Source organism: Abrus precatorius, unplaced genomic scaffold, assembly GCF_003935025.1.
Source record: "Abrus precatorius isolate BTA unplaced genomic scaffold, Abrus_2018 Scaffold3, whole genome shotgun sequence".
NCBI lineage: Eukaryota > Viridiplantae > Streptophyta > Magnoliopsida > Fabales > Fabaceae > Abrus > Abrus precatorius.
This window is the reverse complement of record NW_020874373.1, coordinates 1,079,834-1,102,164: the sequence shown is the minus strand read 5'-3', so window position 1 is coordinate 1,102,164 and position 22,331 is coordinate 1,079,834. Positions and strand designations below refer to the sequence as shown.

At 28.2% G+C, this 22,331-nt stretch overlaps 2 protein-coding genes across 2 annotated transcripts; both read left to right on the top strand.

Moving 5' to 3' along the window:
• The first annotated feature begins 688 nt into the window (after positions 1–688).
• On the top strand, positions 689–1,207 carry LOC113860801 (zinc finger protein ZAT11-like). Its single transcript, XM_027493312.1, has one exon. It carries the CDS (start codon positions 689–691, stop codon positions 1,205–1,207), a length of 519 nt encoding a protein of 172 aa, XP_027349113.1.
• A 14,389-nt stretch (positions 1,208–15,596) lies between these two features.
• Positions 15,597–19,141, top strand: LOC113863509 (type I inositol polyphosphate 5-phosphatase 8-like). Its single transcript, XM_027497113.1, has 8 exons — positions 15,597–15,706; positions 16,755–16,788; positions 16,894–17,030; positions 17,127–17,331; positions 17,558–17,754; positions 17,855–17,963; positions 18,096–18,244; positions 18,853–19,141. Exons 1-8 carry the CDS (start codon positions 15,597–15,599, stop codon positions 19,139–19,141), a joined length of 1,230 nt encoding a protein of 409 aa, XP_027352914.1.
• The last annotated feature ends 3,190 nt before the right edge of the window (positions 19,142–22,331 follow it).

Here is a 22,331-nt window from a genome sequence, read left to right as displayed (position 1 = left end):
TTCAAAGAAACACCAACTTCTACAGTTGTAGGGTAGCTCACTTTACACGACCGGTTCAGGGGGTAGCTCCCCACGCGGTTCAATGGATTCATAAACCAGTGACCGTAAACCCCACGTGAGCAAAACGTCAATAGGTACAATAAAATAAAGTTGTTGTTTTTTTTACAAATTAAAAATAGATAAAAAAAAATAGGCATATAATTAGATAAATAATGTGATAAAAATAAAAATAAAATGTTATCATAAGATATATTACGAGAATAATATAACTATTCTAGAATACTCAAACCACACAATCCTTTCGCCAGCATCACAGCAGAATATTACGTATGCAGAGGGTATTATTGTCATTATGTCATAAAGTACGACTAGTCATAGAGACATGCCTACATTGCCCTTTTTTTTTTTAATTGCTTTTTAACTATTAAAAACTCTTACTTTGCTAAACTCAAAAAGCATTGATTATTGATATAAGAGAGCCTCCATACTTAGTTTATTTAAATCAGTCCAATTCCTTGACTTTCTTCGAAGTGGCATCTTATAAATAATATAAACCTCCATTTCCAATTGTTGCTCACCAATCCCACACTTAGAAATTCATTTTGTCACCGATCACATCTCATTTCTTAATTCTTTTACGCACTCTCATTAATTAATTACATTCCATTTTGTAATTTTTTTGTACGCAATGAAGAGACAAAGAGATATGGAAGGGTTAGAGAACATAGATTTGGCAAATTGTCTAATGCTTCTCTCTCGACCCCAAGAAGGCAAAAAGCTACAGCAGAGAAGTTTTGAGGCAGTGGAATTTGAGTGCAAAACTTGCAACCGCAAGTTCTCGTCCTTTCAAGCATTGGGTGGCCACAGAGCTAGCCACAAGAGGTTGAAACTTGAAGGGGACGAAATCAAAGCACATGCCACATCTCTTAGTTTGGGAATTAATAAACCCAAAATGCATGAATGTTCCATTTGTGGACAAGAATTCTCATTGGGACAAGCACTTGGAGGCCACATGAGAAGGCACAGAACTGTTATCAACGAGGAGTTTTCTTCAATAAAACATGTTGTTGCACAAGTACCGGTTTTGAAAAGATCGAATAGCACGAGAGCAGTTACGTGTTTGGATTTGAACTTAACACCGCTGGAGAATGACTTAAAGGTTTTGTTTGGAAAGATGGCACCCAATTTTGCTGGTGCCTTTGTCTGATTTCTTTCTTGTCACTAATTCGTCCAATCACTAATTTGTATTTAGTTTTTTTTCTTTTAAGGTGACTGGTTTGTATTTAGTTGGTGCTGTTTGAATTTGTGTATTGTATTCTTTCAATTCTTTAACGTAAGAATTGATATTTCTTTTTTTCTCAACTTGTGTATCGCTTATGTATAGATAAAACAATAATATTAAGTTTTGGTTGGTTAATTAATAATTGATGAATCTTGTAAGACTGTGTGTAATTCTCTTCCAATCTTTCCCGTCTTTCAAATCGATCGATATCTCCTCTTACAACACTTTTTATGATTGAGACCTAAAAAAAACTCAGATGAAATGAATAATGATCGAGCAAAGATAAGTATAAAGAAAAAAAAAATATTTGCAAATATTTTAATCCTTATTTTCCTATAAATATAATTAACTTTACTTTAAGTTCTTAAATATATTATTTACTAGTTTTAGTTCTCATGAGTGTTAGTGTTTTTAAGGTCACATTGTTATTTAATAATAACACGCAACATTAATTTAATCATTTCAAATTAATAACTTTTTGTGCTTGTTTTATTTATATAAGATTAAAAAGTTAGTATAAATAATTAATAAGATAAAATTGAAATACATTTTTATCTTATTTTATGTTTGATGTATATTAAAATAATAAAATAAATACACTATGTTATCTTATCCCATTTCTTTCTAATCAATACTTCTTTACATAATTCAATTTGCTTTAAAGAATAGGATTTAGCGTATAAAAAATTTATTATGTCTTATTAGTTAATAAATATTAAAAAAAAAGGCATCTCATATCTACAAAATGAACATGTGACATGATATATGTCATGTCATTAGTAAGAAATAATAAAAAAAATTAAAAAAATAACATGATCATATTTACAAATGTTAAAACTATATTTTACTCCTTCCAAATTTGTATAAAAATAAGGTTGAACTTTTGTGATTTTTGACTGTTGTTTCTACAGAGAAGTTGTTAGAGAACTGTTTGGGAGAAAAGATTGTTGCTTTTTCTTACTTTGAAAATCAGGCAAACTAATGAAGTGGGGAAAAGGAAATATTTTTCAGCCTTTCAAGAGTTGAATATCAGTGAGTTTAAGGTCAGCTTTAAACAAGATCATTCTATTGTTGGTAAAAGACCATTTGCATTTGCGTTGGCAGAACAGTACTATATTATATAGCATTCCCTGGAGAGAAAAAAATGTCAAGAGAAAACGTTTTTGTTTATTTATTTGGTTTATAAAGATAGGTGACTGGGAACAGGAACGAAAACATTGAAGGAGGACTACATTTGGAGGAGTATTTTTCTTTGTGTCATATATTATCACTGTTTATTCTTGTTTTAGAAAACAGTACATTAATTCACAAATATAATTAACATTCTCAATTATATTGAAATTATTTTAAATTTTTTAATATTATTTTTTATTACTTATAATGACTACATAAAACATTTAAAATTTAGATAAAATAAAAAAATTAAACAAAACAGATAATATCATCTTTAATTACTAAAAACATTGATAAATAAGAATAAAATATCCTTCTGAAAAACATATATATATAAAACGAAAAAGAGCATTACGTACGATGATTCGTGAAAAAAAAATTGTGGTATTGGCCGAGTGTTAAAGAGAGAGAACTTATTACTGTATATGACTAAATTAAAATAGATTAAAAGCTAATTTTAAACATTAGTATTCAAAAATTAGTTTAAATTGAAACCAATTCTAATTGAGTTAAATAAACTCACTTAAGGTAACAAAATTCTTTAGCGCCTAGTTGTTACATACGTAAGTCTTGAAGTCTAAAACCCTAATGAAAAATTCAACTCTTTATCACTTAGACCAGTAAATGTCGGTTTATTTAATTATTTTTTAGAATTAATTGTAAACAACAAAAGCTAAAAATTATTTTATTTAATAAAATATGTAAATTTTTAATTTTTTTTCAATATAGGTTAGTCCGTTTTCGTCTCTTTTTTTGTTTTTTGGTCCAAACTTCGCTTCGGTCTATTAAGTGTGTTTTGTAAGCGCCGTTTTCTGCTTAACTATGATGGGCTTTTTTTTTTTCTAACTGCTGCCTCTCTTTAGATTTCTAACCATTCTTTTTGAAAGACTTTTTTGTTTCAAATTAGAAGAACCATTTTTTGACGTTGGTAGAGTGGCACCCATTTTGAAGCACACAATACGACGCACTAGTTTCATGAAAGACATGCCATGGAATATTGAACTAAGACCTATGTTTTTCTCTTCAAAATTTTGAATTCTAAAGTTGGAACATAGAAAATATTGAGTTACATTTTCGATTATATCATGTGAGCATTTTAGAAAGTATTGAGTTAAACTTATAAATATAATTTATGATTTTTATATAACTATTTTTTATTTTTTTTTAAATTTACACTAAATTTTGTTAAGTAAGTATTTATTTAACTTATTTGTCTAAATGTACCGTTAAGTTAATTTAATTTAATTTAATTTATTTTTTTCATCCAAGAAAATCATCGAGACCAAAAAAGCACGACATATTCATGTTGAGCACTATATATTTGTCCGAAATCGATCAAAAACCAATTTAAATAGCTTATTTCAATTTTCAATCTTATTGTAATTTTTAATTTTCATATTCAACCAAAATAGTTTTTTAGAAGTAAAAGTTTGATGTTAAGTTGTAAAGGTCTATGTTGGAAATTTATTAATGAGTTGTTATAATTGGCAACTATAAACCATAAGCAGAGATTATTTTTAAATAAATAAAATTTGAAACATTTCATAGTCTCTGATGTTGGATTAAAAAATATTACTTATTCAATAAAAATTCAGTAATAATTAAATTAACAATTTGCTAATTCATATTTTCATTGATTAAATAGCTTAATGATAGAATTTTAAAATACTCGATTTGTTGTCTAATTAATGATAGATTTTTAAATACATCCCAATCCCTGAACACTCTCTAATACTCTTTATCAGACAATATATAATCATTCGGGCCTTCATGTCTTTATAATTAACCAAAGCTAAAATATCCCAAACTGAAGATGTCAATAGAAAGCTACAATTTATGTCTGCAAGCGACGATCGCATCTCGATTGTTTCACTGAATTTCAAGACAACACATCACATACTTTTGCAGTACTGTATGCATATATAATAATCTCACAGGTTAAGCTTAACTACGATAAACACTAAGCATCAAAAAACCAGAAAGTGAGAGAGACAAGTCACGGCACCAACATGCCTGAGTAGGTCAAGGTCAATCAATAAAGCTTAACCACATAAGCCTCAAACATTGCTGGAAAAGCTCTACAGTCATTTACTATCATTGAAAGATTATGCCCAGAAAATCCATGAATATATATACAAATCTGCTTATCTTATATGGATGCATGTCATATTGATGATTAAGATAGTTAATTAGCCGATTAATGTTTAGAAATTCCATGCATCTAGGAATAGACTCAAAATACTCTTTAAAAGACTTGAATAATTATTCTCTTTTGATTGAGCTAAGATTTTAAAATATGAATCTCATCCAATATTTAAGAAGAGTTAGATATATATAATTTGCACACCTTTTTTTTTTTTTTTATCTCCGTTGATTTTTAATATCTATTTGTTATGACTCTGACCCACTTGAGTTCAAAAATGTCTGAGGAAAGTGGAAATTACTGGTAAAATTAACATGAATGGATATGGACCTAATTATGGTATTCATTAGGTTAATTAGCATCAGAATCATTGGCAAGTAAAGAAGATTGGGACAAGCTTAACTTGTATGTTGTGCTTCGTATTAGTTACACCAAGTATTTATGGAACAGTAAACAACTAAAATTAAAAATGTGTGCCCCAGCCTTGTACTTGCCGTCCATATTGTTTCTTAAGTCTCCGCGTGCCAAAGGTAGGAAACAGTCCCAATCTATGTACGGTTTGTATTTAGGGTTTGATTGCTTCACTACAGACTTATCAAATTCCTATTTTGCATTTTGTACAAATATATATATATATATACAGCTGCCACCAAAACTTGTATTAGCATTTGTAAAATTATGTTATTATTAGTAGAAACGTAAATACAAACAGGTATAAAATATGTTTTAAATATATATTGATTATATTAAAAAATTATTTAATAATTAAAAAACTATATTAGAGATATAAAAATAGAATATTAGTATTGGCAAAATATATAAATCCAAACTCTTGGAATATTTAATAGAAAAATGTTTGAGTATTTACTTATAAGTTAATTTAATTTTACCTTTCATTAACTATACATTTACATTTAAAATATATATATAGCATTTTAAATAAATATCTAGTTTAGTATATTATGTGATAAATTTGTATTTCATATATCAACAGAGCATGGATATTTTATTAAATAAAAAAATAATAAATAATTTTTAAGTAATAATAACTTTTTATTACATACATGGTTAACATAAAAAAAAACTATCGAATACTACTATTAATTATTAAATATATAAAATTAAAGTATTAGAATCAGTCCCTTAAAGTGAGAATGTGTAAAATAAAAATAATAAAACTTTATCTATTATTGATTTAAATTAAAATATTTTAAAAATATGTCTAATTTTAAATTAATAGTAAATAAAATTTTACTGTATTACTTTATAATTTTTTCCACTCTATAAAAATAAATTAATTCTAAAGTATTACATATTATATAAGTACATACATTGGACTAGGACAAAAATCTCATTTATAAATAATAAAAATCGTTACCTATTAACTTTAGACAATGACTTTTAAGGGTGGGGGCGGGGGGGGGAGGAGGAAGGGAAAGAAACGATGATTTTTTAACTTTAATTTTTAGGTTTGAATTTAAATATTTAAAAATAATAGTTTTTTATTGAAAAATGTTATACTGTATATATATAAAAAAAAAATTATTAATACTTACTTAAAGATAATAGAAATAACAATGTTTATATTATTTAATAATTTTTACATTATGAAATTTATTAACATAATAATTAAATTATACAATATTATTAAATTACGTCATGCATATCATATTTTAGATAATTTACATATTTATAGATATGTTATTAAATAATTTATATCTCTTTATATTTCAATAATATATAATTTATTAAATTAAAACAAAATGATAAAGTATGTATTAATTTTATTAGTGTATAAAATTTTATAAATTTAATTTACTTAATAATATTACTCAACGACTAGTCTTGAGTCCGGAGATATGAGACATTCGTATGTAGCACATGAAATTGAGCTTCTATATAGCTTTATAAGAGACAAAATAATTAAGTTGCGAAACACTGTGTATCCAAATTCTTAGACCATTAATTCTTTAAAGATGATTAGCATAGCATCATGCTAGATTTCAAATCCATGGATTTCTTATAATGGTTTTGCCAACTCGTCTGTTACTATCTTCACATAATAAGAAATTTAACAAAATCTATCTACATTCAACCGGCCTATAGATGTTGCAATCTATAACAATTTTCTTTCGATATTTTTAGTCAAAAAGCTCAATATCTTCATGCGTCTGTCAATAAAGTCCCCAATAAAAATTATGAGTAATTAGTGTACGTGTCCATGAAAGTTTAACTTGTTTGATTAATTAAATCGAGCATGTATTTTAACTTGTACCACGTCTCTTGTTGATCCGTTAGAGAAAAGGTAGTGTTTTAAAAATTGCTATTTTACTTGTTGGGAATGAGGTAGAGGTGTCATAATCTTTGAATACAACGGAGATAAAAACATTTGCAAATATTTTATGTGATATTCGATAAATATTTACATTTGCAAAAAATAAAATAATCTAGTCTCAACCACGTCATAATTCACAAACACACATATGTAACTCGCTAATTAATTATTTACTATCATCATTAAAGACATGTATAATTTAATTTAAAAAGGCTTGATTGGAATTTTGTTTGCTCTAGACCTCTCTAGTTTAGATTGTGTTTAACTTAAAGCCATTACTTGTCCGCATTTGGTTCTCTTATGGTTGGTTTCAGTACGTTGTTGAGTAACACAACAGTAAACCCTTATCATCCAGATTTACTTAATAAGGGTATTCACATATAATGCAATAAGCAAAATAAAGGGAGAAAAAAAACTCCAATCAATAAATTTACGTACCTTAATCAACTATTATATATTCGGTCTCGTATAATATATAGTTGTTTGATCATACAAACCCATTACTATACCGAATATATAATGGAATTCATTTTGGAAAATGAAGATGTAATGATATAATATATTCCATTATTTATAATTTTATGAGATCGCTTTTGTAAAATCATCATTTTCATTACTTAAACATTTGATTGACAAACTATATAAAGGTACCTTAATATCACAAATTAAAAAATTGTAAGATTGTGAAAACATAAGTGAAAAAATACAAAAAACTTGATATAATGTAGCAAATAGCATAACATGGCCATGTAAAGCACAAATAGCTAAATATTTAACTGAAACTCGAAAGTTAAAAATGTTCGGTGAAGAATAAAATATAGGTGTAACTTTTTAGATGCTTTTTTTCATTATTTTCAATAAAAATTAAGATTTTATCTTAATAATTCAGTACAAAATTAATGCAGGCCTTTTATTGAATGAAAGATCAATTAGTTATAAATAGAAAAAGGGCATACAAAAACATGCTTATATGATATATGTCATCTATTTTTAAATAATTATAATTTTATATTTATCGGATCATTTTTTACTCCTATCATTTGTTTAGATCTCAACTGTTTTATTATGATTCAAATAAATAGTATAAAAATTATAACAACACAAATTTACAATAAATTATAAGTTCAAATATTGTTCTAAGTAACTTTGTAATAATACTATGAGCTAGTGAGATAAGCTCACTTGCCAAAATGTCATTTTCGTTTAAACAAACTTATAATCTGACTAACTAAAATGTGTTACCAAATTTTTATGTTTAATATGTATTTTCAATTATTTGATAATTTTTTAAAAATTTGATTCTTTTACATTTTAATTATTAATTATTACATGTGTAGATTTTTATTTTAAAAACCTTAGATTATTGATGTTATTTAAATAATTAGCAGTTTTAAGATGGATTTGAAATAAAAATTGATCTGAATGTTTAATAAGTAAAAATTCTGCTGAAATTAAGAAGAGAGTTGTATAGTGTATGATGTTAGGATTTCTTAAACAAATCGAAAAATGATGTTTTCTAACGTAGGACAAAATATGAAATTTTTTTTGATAGGTTTAATTTAAGTGAAGAGGGTTTAAAATAAGGTGTGTGCAGTAGTACTTTAAAAAAATTTTATGAGTACCATACCTAAAAAATTTATATTAATAAAAAAGAGACACATGTCAAATTAAAAAAATATTATTATATATAATTTATTTAAAATTATACTAGTTATGTTATTTGCTACATAATCTTATTATTATTATTATTATTATTATTATTATTATATATTATATATTATATATTAAATTTCTTATTTTATTTTTTATTATTTTTTATAAATTTTTAGTTTTAAATAAAATATAATTCATATTTAAGTAATTTTTATTTATTATAAATAAAAAGAATTATAAATAATATATTAATATAATAATATTATTTTATTTTAAAATTTTAATTTGTTTAGTTTTAACTTAAATACTCTTTAATTTTTTCAAATGTAACAAATATAATAATTTATTATTTAAACACATATCTAAATATTATTGGTTAAATTTTTTCATGTATGGTACCTTAAAATTTTTTTATGAGTACACAGAATTTGTCTTAAAATAATTCAATAAATTTAGTTTGTGAATATTATAGGGAAAAATAAATTGATAATTTTAATTAGAGGAAAATTGAATAAAAAAGTTTATTACAGCAATAAAAAAAATTAAGAACTTTATAACAATTAAAAATCCAAGAGACTAAATTCAGAAAAAAAAAGAATAAAACCATACACTAATTATAATAAAGCAACTATATATATATAATAAAAGTATCTATAACTAATTTTTGTGTTAAAAATGAAATTCCTGAAAGCAGTCCGTAAGATTGAAGTACAAATCTTGGTGTTTTGAGTGCGGTTCAGTCCCCCTTTTCCTGGTCATCGTGCTTTCTAACCTGGAAAGATTTTATATGTTTTAAAATTAAAACCTTTTCTTTCTTTGTTTAATGAATATTTTGGCTTATTAGTAGAGACTTTGATGGATTAGGTTATAGGCATGATCTATAGAATCTTCCCATCTGCTCAGAGCTTGACACACGGACCATACACTGCTGCCTGAACATGACACTCTCTTCCCTTCTATTCGTCCCTCTCGTCATGTTCCTCTATAATATTACCTTTTAATCTCAATTTTATCTTAATTTGTTCAACAAATGGGCGCATGATTATGGCACTTAACCCTTCATTCTCAGTGATTAATAGATGGCTAATTAATATGCCTTTTATTCGATCAATGGATTTCTTTCCATTCTACATGGTGTCAGCTAATCTTTGACCCTCGCAAGCAAAATGAGAACACAGCACGTGTTGAATCCTAATCTTAATTGAAGTTACTTCGCTGCGTAACTGAGCAATTATAAAGTGACTTAAGATTTTGTAATTTTACCGATTGTTAAATTATTTCGATTTAAATTTTATAAAAAAATTGAAAAACAATTAAATATAACAATGGAAAAGTCAACATGCCGTTTCTATGCATTTTACGCAATCTATGAAAATTTTGTGTGACGTTGAGTCTTGAAGAAGACTCATTTATACTTTACACGTATCAGATGGACGTTGTTTCGTAAATTGATACAGTGTACGTGTATTACCGTATAAAAACAACGTACAAGCATTTCTCTCCTTTTACAGATATATACTTTTATATGTAAGGATTCCACGTCCATTTTACAGCCCCGAATCATTCTTCCCCCTTTTGTATATCAAATAGTCATTTCTCGAGATAAAGAATAATTTACACAATAATATTAATATTTATCTATGTTTAAAAAATAAAATACATATCAATAACTGTTAAGAAAATTAAACTGATTAAAAAATATTCAATCAATATAAACTTATTTTTAATTTAGGTAGAGTATAAAACTATAAGCTAAAATAAAAAATTACATAATTTTTTGTAGGTAAACTATAAAAATATGTTAAAGGAGAGAAAACATAGATAAAAGAATTTTAATATAAAAGGAAGGGATACAAATAACATGTGTTTATTAGACTAAAAACATATATTACTATAAGTATAATTCTAACTTAAGTTAAGAGAAAATATTATATATATATATATTAGAATGTAAACATAAGAAGTTTAAAGAAAACAAAAAATAAAAATATTGTTTATAAAGCATAAATGAAAATAAACTTTATTTAATACACATTTCACTCTTTTTTATAAGAAATAAAATAGAATATTTTCTTAGTCCTTATTATAAGAAACAAACTATAAATTCAATATGCATTAATTGTTAAATTTTTTTTATACTCTTATTTTATTAATATTATTAAATATACAAATTATTAACTATACCATTTAATATCATGAATTTTTTGGAATAAAATTTATATTTATAAAAAATATAATAGAATTAATTATTTTCTTTAGTTATAGTGATTTAATCTTTTATTTCTTATAAAAAAAATCAGAAAGAGTACTTATTTAAAAAAGTCAAAACAATTAATTGTGAAAAATTATTTATTTGTCTAAAAAAATCATGCTCGTATCTTTAGATTAACAAAAGGTTTTGTATTAACAAAAAAATATTAATATTAACAAAAACAAATATTAAAAAAATATTATTTCTTGTGTTGAAAATATTGAAAATTAATTATTACTTAAAGAATGAAAAAATAACTTATAGAATGTATTAAATATTTATTAATTAATATATTTAAGACGTTTGTTAAATAAAATAAAATATTGGAAGTGAAACAACTCACCGAGTGAAGCTAAGAAAAATTTCAACTCTCTATCTTAACTCCTAGAAATATCAGCAAATGGTTATTATGAAATTATTAAATAAAAAATAATAACATTATAAACATGAAAATAACTAATATAACTTTTGAGTCTAATAAACCTATTAATGAGTATTATAAGGTCCCTTATTGAGTAACAAAAAAATATACAAAAACTATTTAATATAATAAAAATGTTGAAAATGTGCTTTTTATTTAATGTACAAGTTTTGTTTACTTTTTTTTTTCTTCTAAAGAAGCATGTGAAAACACTTTTTTTAGCATTCCCTTTAAAGTTATACTTTTTTTTGGTGAGTAAATATTTATAAATGAACAAATAAAAAATACAACTTTTAAAATCTTTTTTGTTTAAAGATATTTGAATAGTAAAAGAGAAAAGAAAAACAACTCATGATAATCCTATATTGTTTATTCTTTTGATCTGAGTTAAGAAAATACATACAAGTATAAACCTATACAAACTGACAATATCATTTGTTACAAACAATTAGACCTTGTCATTATAGGGGACAAATAGGCAATAAACGAAACTTCTATTGAACTTCTTTCATGTTTTTTACTTGCCACACAACTATATTTTCTCTTTTTTTTTTTTATTCTTTCTTGTTACGTTCTCATTTTTTTCTATTACCCTGAACGAAGTATAAATATTTAATCTTTTTAACATATATTTTTTAATTAATATAAACTTTTAAATAAATATTTAAAATAAAAAATATTTTTTCATAAATTATTTTCATTTAGTGGACATTGATTTTTTATTTAACTTTTAACAGAAAATAATGTATTTTAATACATTGTCGAGTTTTTATTAGTTGTATTTGGCACATCAATTTTCTTTTTCTTTTTCTATTCTAATGTAATATTTACTCGTAAGAGAGAAAAAAACGGTTTGTATATTTAAATGGAGGGAGGGAACATAAATTTTTTTTTTAACGTTGGGTTGACTTAAAAAACTTGATTTAGGATAAAGTTAAAGGAAAAAGCATGGATTTTTTTAATTAAATTATTAAATAATTTTATATCAAGTAAAAACTAAAAATATTTTTATTCATAAATAGATCACAATAAATAACTAATTTTTAGATTATTTTATATATTTATATATTATATAAATAATTATTTTAATTTTTACTCATCCAAATAGACAAATAGTATTTTTATATCAAATAAATTAAATGTTTAAAATTATAAAAATTAAAAAATTTAGATGTTAAACAGATAAAATGTCACATGACACAATGTTAAAAAAATAAATTTAAAAATGTTTTTATTTGAAATAATTTATAAAAATATTATAATTTAAAAACGAAGACTCACAAATTATATATTAAGACAGGTCAGTAATTTTTTTATACATTATACGATTATAATTAATTTAACATAATTTTTAGATAAAAATTTAAAATGCTTTGCAAATTTTAAAAAATCCTAATTATTAATAATAAATATTTTTATCATGTTAATTAAAATTAAATTAAATTAAATTAATAATTTTTAAAATAGAAAAATTAAATTATAAAATAAAAAGTGTCATTTATAAAAATATTGTGTGCTTGTCCATGCGTGGATAATGAGTGAGACAAAGACTTTACCCGGTAAAAATTTTTCCCTGACCGTTGGATGGGATACGGTCGCATGGATAAGCATTTCCACGACATGTGTACGACCAAGATTGGTGGTTCAATTGCTTTAACTACTATAGTGACTTTAACATCTTTGCTCTTGCCATTTCAGAAAGGCCAGACCACCCATCACGACAAATCAACAATAAACTTGTTATTTTAATTGGTGAAAAATCTAATAAATATTTTTAGAATACAAGTTAAAGTTTAAAAAAAATTTTAATGATATAATTATTTTTATCTATTAATATATTTTAATATAGTTTTTGATAAAAATGTTTCTTATTTTTCTACTAATGCCACAAAGATACTAACTAGCAGAATCTTTTCTTTAAATATTTATAGTTTAAAAGTTTGTTTAAAAAAACATTAAAATAAACCAACTTATGAAATATTGTAACAAGTATAAAATAATATTAGTAACAAAAAATATTAATAATAATTTTTTATCATAAATATTATTGATATACATTATGATAAATATTTCTAATAAACGAATATTTAGCGATTTATTTATTATCATCTTTTAATCATTTCAACTTTTTTTATATTCTTTCATGAGTTTCAAATGTCTGTGCACATATAAATTTGCCAACCACAAATCCCTTTTTGCTTTTCCGAGGAACACCCCAGTTGCCTTCTCCACATTCTTTCTCAACTCCACCAAACCAAGACAAACAAGCAAGTTGTAGGACACTCTGATATTGCATTATTCTCTCCCTTGGGCTACCCTCTTTCGTTACATCATAAACGAAAAAGAAAGAATCGAAGCTGGGAACAGAAATAAACTTGTCTTTTGAACACCACATCGTTCTCTGTAAACCGAAACATTGGTCGATTCATGTAAGTGCTATTTTCTCTCCCTTGTTTATAGACTGCTTGATCTGTTTATTATCCCATTTCCTCTTCCGTTCTTCGCTCGGTTATTATTTTTACCTTCCAAAACCGTCACCGCACAGTCTCTTTTCAGTAATGCCGTTGACCCACGTTCCGTTAACTTGCGTTTCGTTTTCTCTATGTATTGGTTGTCTCCTATGTTTGCAATAAAGCGAAGCAATCTTTGCGGAATCTGATTCTGAATCCAGTTATATTGGTTTGAATTTCAACGAGTCATTTTGTGTGCAAATCTTGCTTCGTTGATTATTTTTTTTATTGTAAGAGAAAAGTAAGAAAAGGTGCACTTTTTCAATGGATGGTGTTTGAGATTGAGATCTCAATCTTTGCTTTAAGATGATTACCGATCGAACCTAAAGATTAAGAAAAAGTAAAGAAACCACTTCGCTATTTTCTTATCTGTAAAGCGCAAAACGTTGGGTTCCTCAAAGAAAACGATGAACCCGGCCTTTTTATCTATTGCTCTTGTATATAATATATATATTTTTAATTTTTTTTCTTGGGACTCATAAGCTGTCTCTGTTTCCCCTGCAACTAGACCTTTTATATTGCCGTTGAAAACCGCTCGACACTAGTTTAAGATTTTAATCATTAATATTTAACATAATTTTCTTGGAAAAGAAAAATAAATATCTAGGTCTACGTAATTTTATTTAAAATTTTCCATATACGACTTCCTCTTATTAGTACAAAATTTCCAAATTGAAATATAAAAAGATTCTCTAGTGGATTTGGATAATCTGGATCTTGCTATTAAAACGTCGCTGCCACATGCTTGACCCTTATAGATTTATCTGATCCTTTCATTGTTATCTAATTTTGTCTCAGTTTTAAGTCATCGAAGGTGGAGGAACAATGAGAACAGAATCGAAGAAGATATCCAAGGTATGCAATAATCTTGCTGATAGTGAAACTATTCTTTATTTTATTTAATTTTATTCATTTTTATTCATTTTGGGGTTGCAGCCTTTGTGGCCGAAATTAGCCATGAAGAAGTGGCTCAATGCAAAGAGCAGCACTGAGAAATTTCGCTCAGAGAATTGTGAAACAGGTGAAACACGATTCTTCAACAGTTATGGTGTCATTAGTTTTTTATTTGCGTTTCGTTTTCACGTTTTGGGTTGAAAGTGGGAGTTTGTTGCCTATGTGGGACTCAGGAGCTGGGAACGAGAGGAGAAAGAGCTGTTCGGACCGAGATCATTACCTCGTCGAATCAAGTCCAGAGGATTTTTCAGGTGATTTGCGAGCACCGTCTCACCAGCGTCTACGCCGTCGAATCAGATTACCGGCTGGTCAATATCATTAGGCCAAACCGGAAAATCCCGTCTCTTGGTTTGAGTCCAAATAATTTCCGATGGGCCTGCCACGTGGACGGTTGATTTTCTGAGAATCATGATATTGGGCGATTATAAATGTTAATCAGTACCCTAAAAACATTGTTTAAAGAATCAAAACCTTTTTTTTTTTTTTGTGATTTTGAATACAATTCAATATAATTTTTAATAACATATTTTTGTTAGTCACAGTTTGTTATCATTATTATTATTGTGTACTCTTTGCTTATGGATGCTGAAATAACTTTGGCTTTGTTTTCAAAGAGGGGTGGGTGAGAGATGCTGCAAATGGAATGAAACGATCAGCACTTGGGAAGAAATCAAGTCCTGTGAGTGATATTCTGGACCTTAGGTAAATACATCCATCATGGCCATTGTTGAAATAAGTATGTGGCTATCCAAAAAAAAGTCGTATGAACTTATTTTGGTAAAAGAATTCTGGAGTGTTCTTGACTTTGGAGAAAATGATTATGGATTTGAGGGTTGTGGTGTTGGTGTGAATGACTCGTTTGTATAACTATAGGATGTTCGTGGGGACGTGGAATGTCGGAGGGAAGTCACCGAACCAAAGGCTGAACTTGAGGAATTGGCTGACGTCTCCTTCACCAGCTGACATCTATGTTATTGGGTATGCATTTTTTTCTCCATTTCTTTTTTCCAATTACTCTCTCAGTAATATGTGAATATACTTTGCTTAATTTCCTATTGTGTCCATCTGTCTTCTGTTTACTCTTATGCATCAACGAGAAGCCGCATTAAATATTCGACGAGTACAAGCTGCTATAATTACACTGCCAGTTTTTGCAACCTTAAACTATTTTTTTATCGGCTAATTGTTATGGCTCTCTTATCAATGACTCACTGAACCCAGACCTCATGTGTCAGGACTATAAAGGGTAATTTTCGCCGTTTCCTTTTTTTCCCTCTGTTCCCGCTTTTGTGGGTCTATTAGTAGAACAGAAAATATAATATAATAATTTTATTTCATTATATTTTTAATATGCATTTAAGATCAATTTAGATTATTTTTTGTATGAATATTTTTAGAAGAATAAAATAAAAAAGAAACATATTTTTTTATAAATATACATCTTATATTTTGAAAATTTTAAATATTTTTTAAAAAGTAAATGAAAATAATATATTTTAACTTATAAAAGAATTTTATAAATTTTATATTTGTATTTTTTATAAAAAATTATATAAATTTATTCAAATTGAATTTTAATTAATAAAATATAATATACTTTATTTTATGTGAATATTTAAATAAAAATTATATATATATATATATATATAATTTTAGTATGCATCAAATACCCTGTTTCGTTGACCAAATAAATCCTATGTGCATCGCATTGATATTTTTATAGCTTTGATTGATTCTTATCTTAATTATATTTTCTTTGATGATATTAATAAAAGTAGAAATAATGAATTTGTGAGAAAATAATATTTAAAATAGATTAAAAATAACTAACTTTATTAATGAAATTTTAAATAATGACTAAAGCATTCCTTTAAACTGCTGTATTACATACAGCAGTGTATAATATATAGTGAGTTCGTATTAGAAATGTTTGTAGTTTTCTATTTTTAAATTTCTTAACTAATTTCACTCAGAAAAATAGCATTAAATGTTACTAACATTTCTTTGTAATTGTGGTGATTTCTCTTTATACTTTTGGTCACTGGAACAAGTATAAATGGTTTCACGCGTAACTATGGCAGCTTGAAGTTTCCCTTGATAATTGGAAATAGTATCTATTATATTCAAATAAACATTTTATGCACTTTAGTTTTGGGATAAAACAGGAAAAGTCTAATTTTTCACGCATGATTATTGATAGGTTCCAAGAAATTGTACCGCTAAATGCAGGGAACGTGCTTGGGCCGGAGGACAGTGGTCCAGCAGCGAAATGGTTGACCCTTATTGGTCAAGCCTTGAACAGCAACAAGTGCGACCATGAAATTTCACAGTATCAAAACGACGACGATCCCAATAATAGAGGGCGTGAAGATGACCGAGAAGGAAACCTCAAGTGTAGACACAGTTTCTCGGAGTTCCTCTCTTTAGAGGACGATTTGGATAATGGAGAAAGGTCTCCTACGAGTCCGCGACGCTATTGCTTAGCTGCAAGCAAGCAAATGGTAGGTATCTTCTTGTCCGTGTGGGTACGAACTGATCTTTGCGACCATATTAGCAATGTGAAAGTGTCATGCGTTGGCAGAGGCATCATGGGCTATCTTGGAAATAAGGTTCGTTGCTACAATTTGCTTTTACACTTCTATTCTATAGTTTTGCATGTCCAATATTAGGGTGGTAAGTTAACCGAGAATGTTATAAGTGTCAAATTAACGAGTCCTACACAAATTATAGTGGGTAAAATTAATTGGTTAATTTTTACTTCATTGAGAGGATATATAATAACGCGGAAAATGCTTCTGATTGCTCACATTTTAATTATGGGGTGCTTGCTAACAGGGTTCAGCATCAATTAGCATGACATTGCACCACACCACGTTCTGCTTTGTTTGCACCCACTTGGCCTCTGGGGAGAAATTTGGTGACGAGTTGCGAAGAAACATGGACGTCTCGGAAATCTTGAAGAAAACTAAATTTTCTCACTCGTTTAAATCCCTTGGTCAACCACTCCGTCCTGAAAGCATACTGGAACACGAGTACGTCCTTTATTTACACACTTTTTCATCTTATTTTTATTTTCTTCCACCATTTACTTCGTATTCTGATTCTCTCATGAATTTTTGGGTATATGTATAGTAATGTCATTTGGCTTGGGGATTTAAATTATCGGCTTGCTGCTGGCTACGATGATACACATGAACTATTAAAGAAGAATAATTGGCAGGCATTACTAGAGAAGGATCAGGTAAGTGTGCTATGATTTATATTTATAGCTTTTTTTTTCTTTAATTTTTGGTCTTTTCAGTTTCTTACAAAGCATGTTCTTTATGGTCCGTCTCTTTGGTCTGACACAATTTGCATTGACTCTACTGGGCAGCTAAGGATAGAGCAGAAAGCTGGACGAGTATTTGAAGGTTGGAATGAAGGGAACATATATTTTGCTCCCACATACAAATACTTGACCAATTCTGACCACTATGTTGCCCAAACCTTCAAATCTAAGGAAAAACGACGGACCCCTGCTTGGTAAGATTTGAAAATTCCTTTTTAATCTGAAGTTTATTTTACGTTTTGTCATCCACAAAGGGCGCACGTCTCTTGAAACATTAATTTGATAATTGTTTATGCGCTTTGTTATGGCATGGTCAGATGAGGGCTTTATCCATTTGAATTCAAACCATATTAATTGAACATTTTCATATGCTGAGGTCGCTATTAGTAATGCCATTTGCATTTGTTTAGCAACTAGAGGCGTATGTGCTTTGAAAGGGGGCTCACTCGTGACGTATGATATGTTTTTGCTGTTTAATGATGCGATGATTCAATAAGCATTTTATATTTATTAGAATAAATACGGGTTTTATCATTGAATAATTGCGTTGATTTGTTGCCAATGAGAAGCCCCTCTTCATCAAACATATATTTAAATTAAGTGATGTCACGTTGGGAAACCGACCATGCTTCATTAGTCTCGTGCTCACATTAACGAGGCACCTTTTCGAATTAGAATACTGATTAGGATTATTATTATAATATTATATACTAATTATGGTTGTACTAAATGATACTTTCTTAGTCTTACTGATTTATTGTAACTGAGATAGATGTTTTGCTTCTGTGGGATGTGAAAACAGGTGCGATCGAATTCTGTGGAAAGGGGAAGGGATCAATCAAATGTGGTATGTTCGAGGTGAATCAAAATTCTCGGATCACAGGCCCGTGTATTCACTATTCTCTGTTCAAGTGGACATGACAAGCAAGAATCTCGCTCCTTCGGCAGCCACTATGCCCAGGTCCTGCCCCTTAAAACCGTTGACTAATGCTGCGTTGTCATCGACTTGTTGCGCTGCTAAAGTGCAGGTTGAAGAGCAGCTCTTACTGCTAACGAGGACACAAAGTTGCATTGACTCCGTACCCAGATAGAGGCACTTTCCAAATTGATAAATCCTTCCTTCAATTAACCGCAGCTCGCGGTTTAGTGTGGGATTTGATGGGTAATTATGATGAGACACCATATGTATTCCACAAAAATTGGAGAGGGAGAAGATTTTTCTGGTGGCGGATCTTGCAAGAAGGGAAACAAAGTACTTCGGAATCCATCTCTTTTGAGTATCATAATCCATTTACCCTAACAACTCATGTATGTTTTTTTGGGACTAGGTAGGAGACTTTTGTTGGAATTCACAACAACTCCTGCGGTGACTAGGATAGCTGTCAATATGCTACAAAATGTAGCAAATTTTGAAGGAGCGAAAAATGTTAATTGATTATATTTGTAAATTTTAAATTGCAATCGTAAGAATGATTATTGTTTGATTATAGATATTTTTTAATACAATTCCCAACTTTTATTCATATAAAATAGATGACTGATTGAAGATGCCAGTCTGCACGTGTATTACTTACCATTGTATGGCAGTTGCCATAAACTTACAATATCGTAGCAAAAACGATACTACCGTAATTAGGTAACATCTCAGGAGAGTTTAGAGTCGTTTTGAAAAAGAAAATAATTTCTTTATATATTTTTAAAAATAATTATAAAAAATAATTATGCAATAAATTACTTGAAGAAATAAGCATTAATAATTATGAATCTAAACCAGTAAATACATAATATTTCATTCACATAATAACAAAATCTCGATGAAGGAACTCATTTCAATTTCAATACAATGAACTTGGCTTTACCACATGTACGGTTCAGATGGCGTTCTACTCTGCGATCGTGCGGTGTTACCACCTTTTATTTTTTCCCGCCTCAATGAAACCGATTATGTATTTTGACTCTCCCCTGTTTCTTAGACATATGAGCCTGCTAGGCGTTTTCACCAGTGATATCTGATTTTAGATTTAATTTAAATTTTCAAGGTGATTTTTGTACGCCCATTGGTTTTTACGTGCAATTGCTTCGTTTGAACTTCGTAATTGTGGTAGTTTGCGATACGCACTTTGCATCTTTGTATTTGTTTGTGTGCCCGAAGCTTTGTGCTGTTGAACATTCTGATGTTTGAATTTCGAGTGGATCAAGGCTTTTTGAATGTGATAAACTCGAATGGGAAAAATGACCTGCTTGACTTTTCTGTTATATGTTTTTGTTTCATTGGGAATCAGATGATGCGATAAAAGGCAAATCCATTGTTCAACACGATTGATATAGGTGTACATGCATTTATAAGATATATATGACCATGTGTTATTGAGTAAGTGGAGACGAGTGAAAAGAGGGTAAGAGTGAAGTCCTTCTGTCAAGAAAGAGTAACACAAAGAAAGGAGAGAAGATTTTCACGCTCAAACCCAAGGTAGTCGCTATAAAACTGTCACTGTAAAATCGCTACCGCAGATTTGTTCATAGGGCTTAAATTTATTGAGCATATTGGTGACATGTAGTTCTTAGTCACGGAATATTATTTTTGCACAATTGCTTTGTTTTTTAGAGTATTTTTCATTTTCTTAATTCTTATATTGAAAGGATTTTTCATGTTAAAAATCTTGAAGTTTAATTTTTTTTATTATTACTCTTCCTAGAATTTTCAAATTTGGAGATTAATTTTTGCCATGTTTACAATGGCTTTATTATTGCGTTGTTATCGCCTGTAACAGTGGTATCAAAACTTAAGATTCATCTAAGTGTTTATATCAGAGCAAGATTTTAGTGAAAGATGAAGGAAAACAAAAGAGAAACAGTTGATAAAAACTTATTCATTTTACAAGTTTTAAAAAAATCTTATTAGTTAAAGAATTCTACCAGAAAAGAGGATTGCAACAAGAAATAAAGAGAAAAATTACTCACAAATTGAAGAAATGTGAAACTTAAAGAAGGGAGAATTTTTTGGATCAAAGTAATTCATAAGAAAAAATGGGTACAAAATATTATAAATAAGAAGTTTATTTTGTGTTCACTTGCTACAGTAAATATAATATGTAATGTGTAGTATAAAATTTTATTGGTTTAAAGATAGAAAAAAAGAGAGGACTACTCTCTCTTTTCTGTTTTTACCCAACAGCGTGGTCAACTAACTCAACTAAATAGTTGACTGTTACATGAAGCCATGATTGAACTCTAGCTCTGTTAACTGACAACCAGAACTTCTTTTTAAAGCTATTTCTAACTCAACTAAATCGTAGTTTCTCTAAAGCACAGATATAGAATTAGCATTTTTCTCTTAGAATTCTTTTTAAGGGCGTCGTTCTGAGGAATTTGCTTCAACAATCTTTCCACAATCAGGCAATTTTGTTTGCAAAGAATCCTGAGTGTTAGCATAATAGACACTTGAAGGCATGGGGAATCTCTCCTAGAATCTATCCAAATGTCCTCTTAATGCAAGTTCTCAACAATTTCTTGCCTGGAATTCTCAGCACAAATATTTCTCCGGGAAATTTTCATGTTTTCAATTGTTGACTAGTCGCTTTACTAGACAATTATTTGACCCAGACGCAGCAACAAGGACTATGAAATCTGAAAACAGAAAAGTTTCCTCTGTTAGTGTTGATATCTTGAGTCCAGAGAAAAATGATGAAGTACCTTTTGAGAGTGATTCTTCATTTGGTTCATACATATCCACCACATTAGAAGATCATAGATCAGTTTCTAATTATGGTGGAATCAGAAAAGTTAAAGCTATTGAGGTGAAGGAATCTGAGAATGTCGTATCTGTTCTTACAAATAATCGCTATGAGAGGATAATAAACAACCCAGTCAAACTCATGCTTGCAAGGGTGATGATAATTCCACATCAATAAGTTTTATCCACATCTTCTAACAAGGGAATGACAACTTATCTACAGGTCAAAGATACAGAGAGATTTGTGATACAATATCAATTGATAAAGGATTTAAAAAGGTTGAATAAAGGGATATAAATTACAACAAAGCAGATGGCTATTCTATGTCGAAAGATCACATGTCCCTCTGGAAAACTCATTTCCTGCTCTGAATGACAAACAGTTGGTTAAATCTAATTCTAATTCCCTCAGAAGTTATGCCCGGACATTTGCTTCTGTACCTCAAAATTTTTCCAAGATAAAAAACGAGATATAATGTCTAAGAAGTCCCATTCAAACAAGTAACAACTTCCCTTCAAATGTCAGAAGTTTCCTCTCTAGTAGTCTC

Excerpts from the sequence above, each read along its gene's own strand:
- LOC113860801 (XM_027493312.1), top strand. The coding sequence starts at position 689 with ATGAAGAGACAAAGAGATATGGAAGGGTTAGAGAACATAGATTTGGCA.
- LOC113863509 (XM_027497113.1), top strand. The coding sequence starts at position 15,597 with ATGTTCGTGGGGACGTGGAATGTCGGAGGGAAGTCACCGAACCAAAGG. Across the intron at positions 16,789-16,893 it reads ACAAGTATAAATGGTTTCAC|TCTAATTTTTCACGCATGAT; the intron begins GCGTAACTATGG and ends AAACAGGAAAAG. Across the intron at positions 18,245-18,852 it reads AAACGACGGACCCCTGCTTG|GTGCGATCGAATTCTGTGGA; the intron begins GTAAGATTTGAA and ends ATGTGAAAACAG.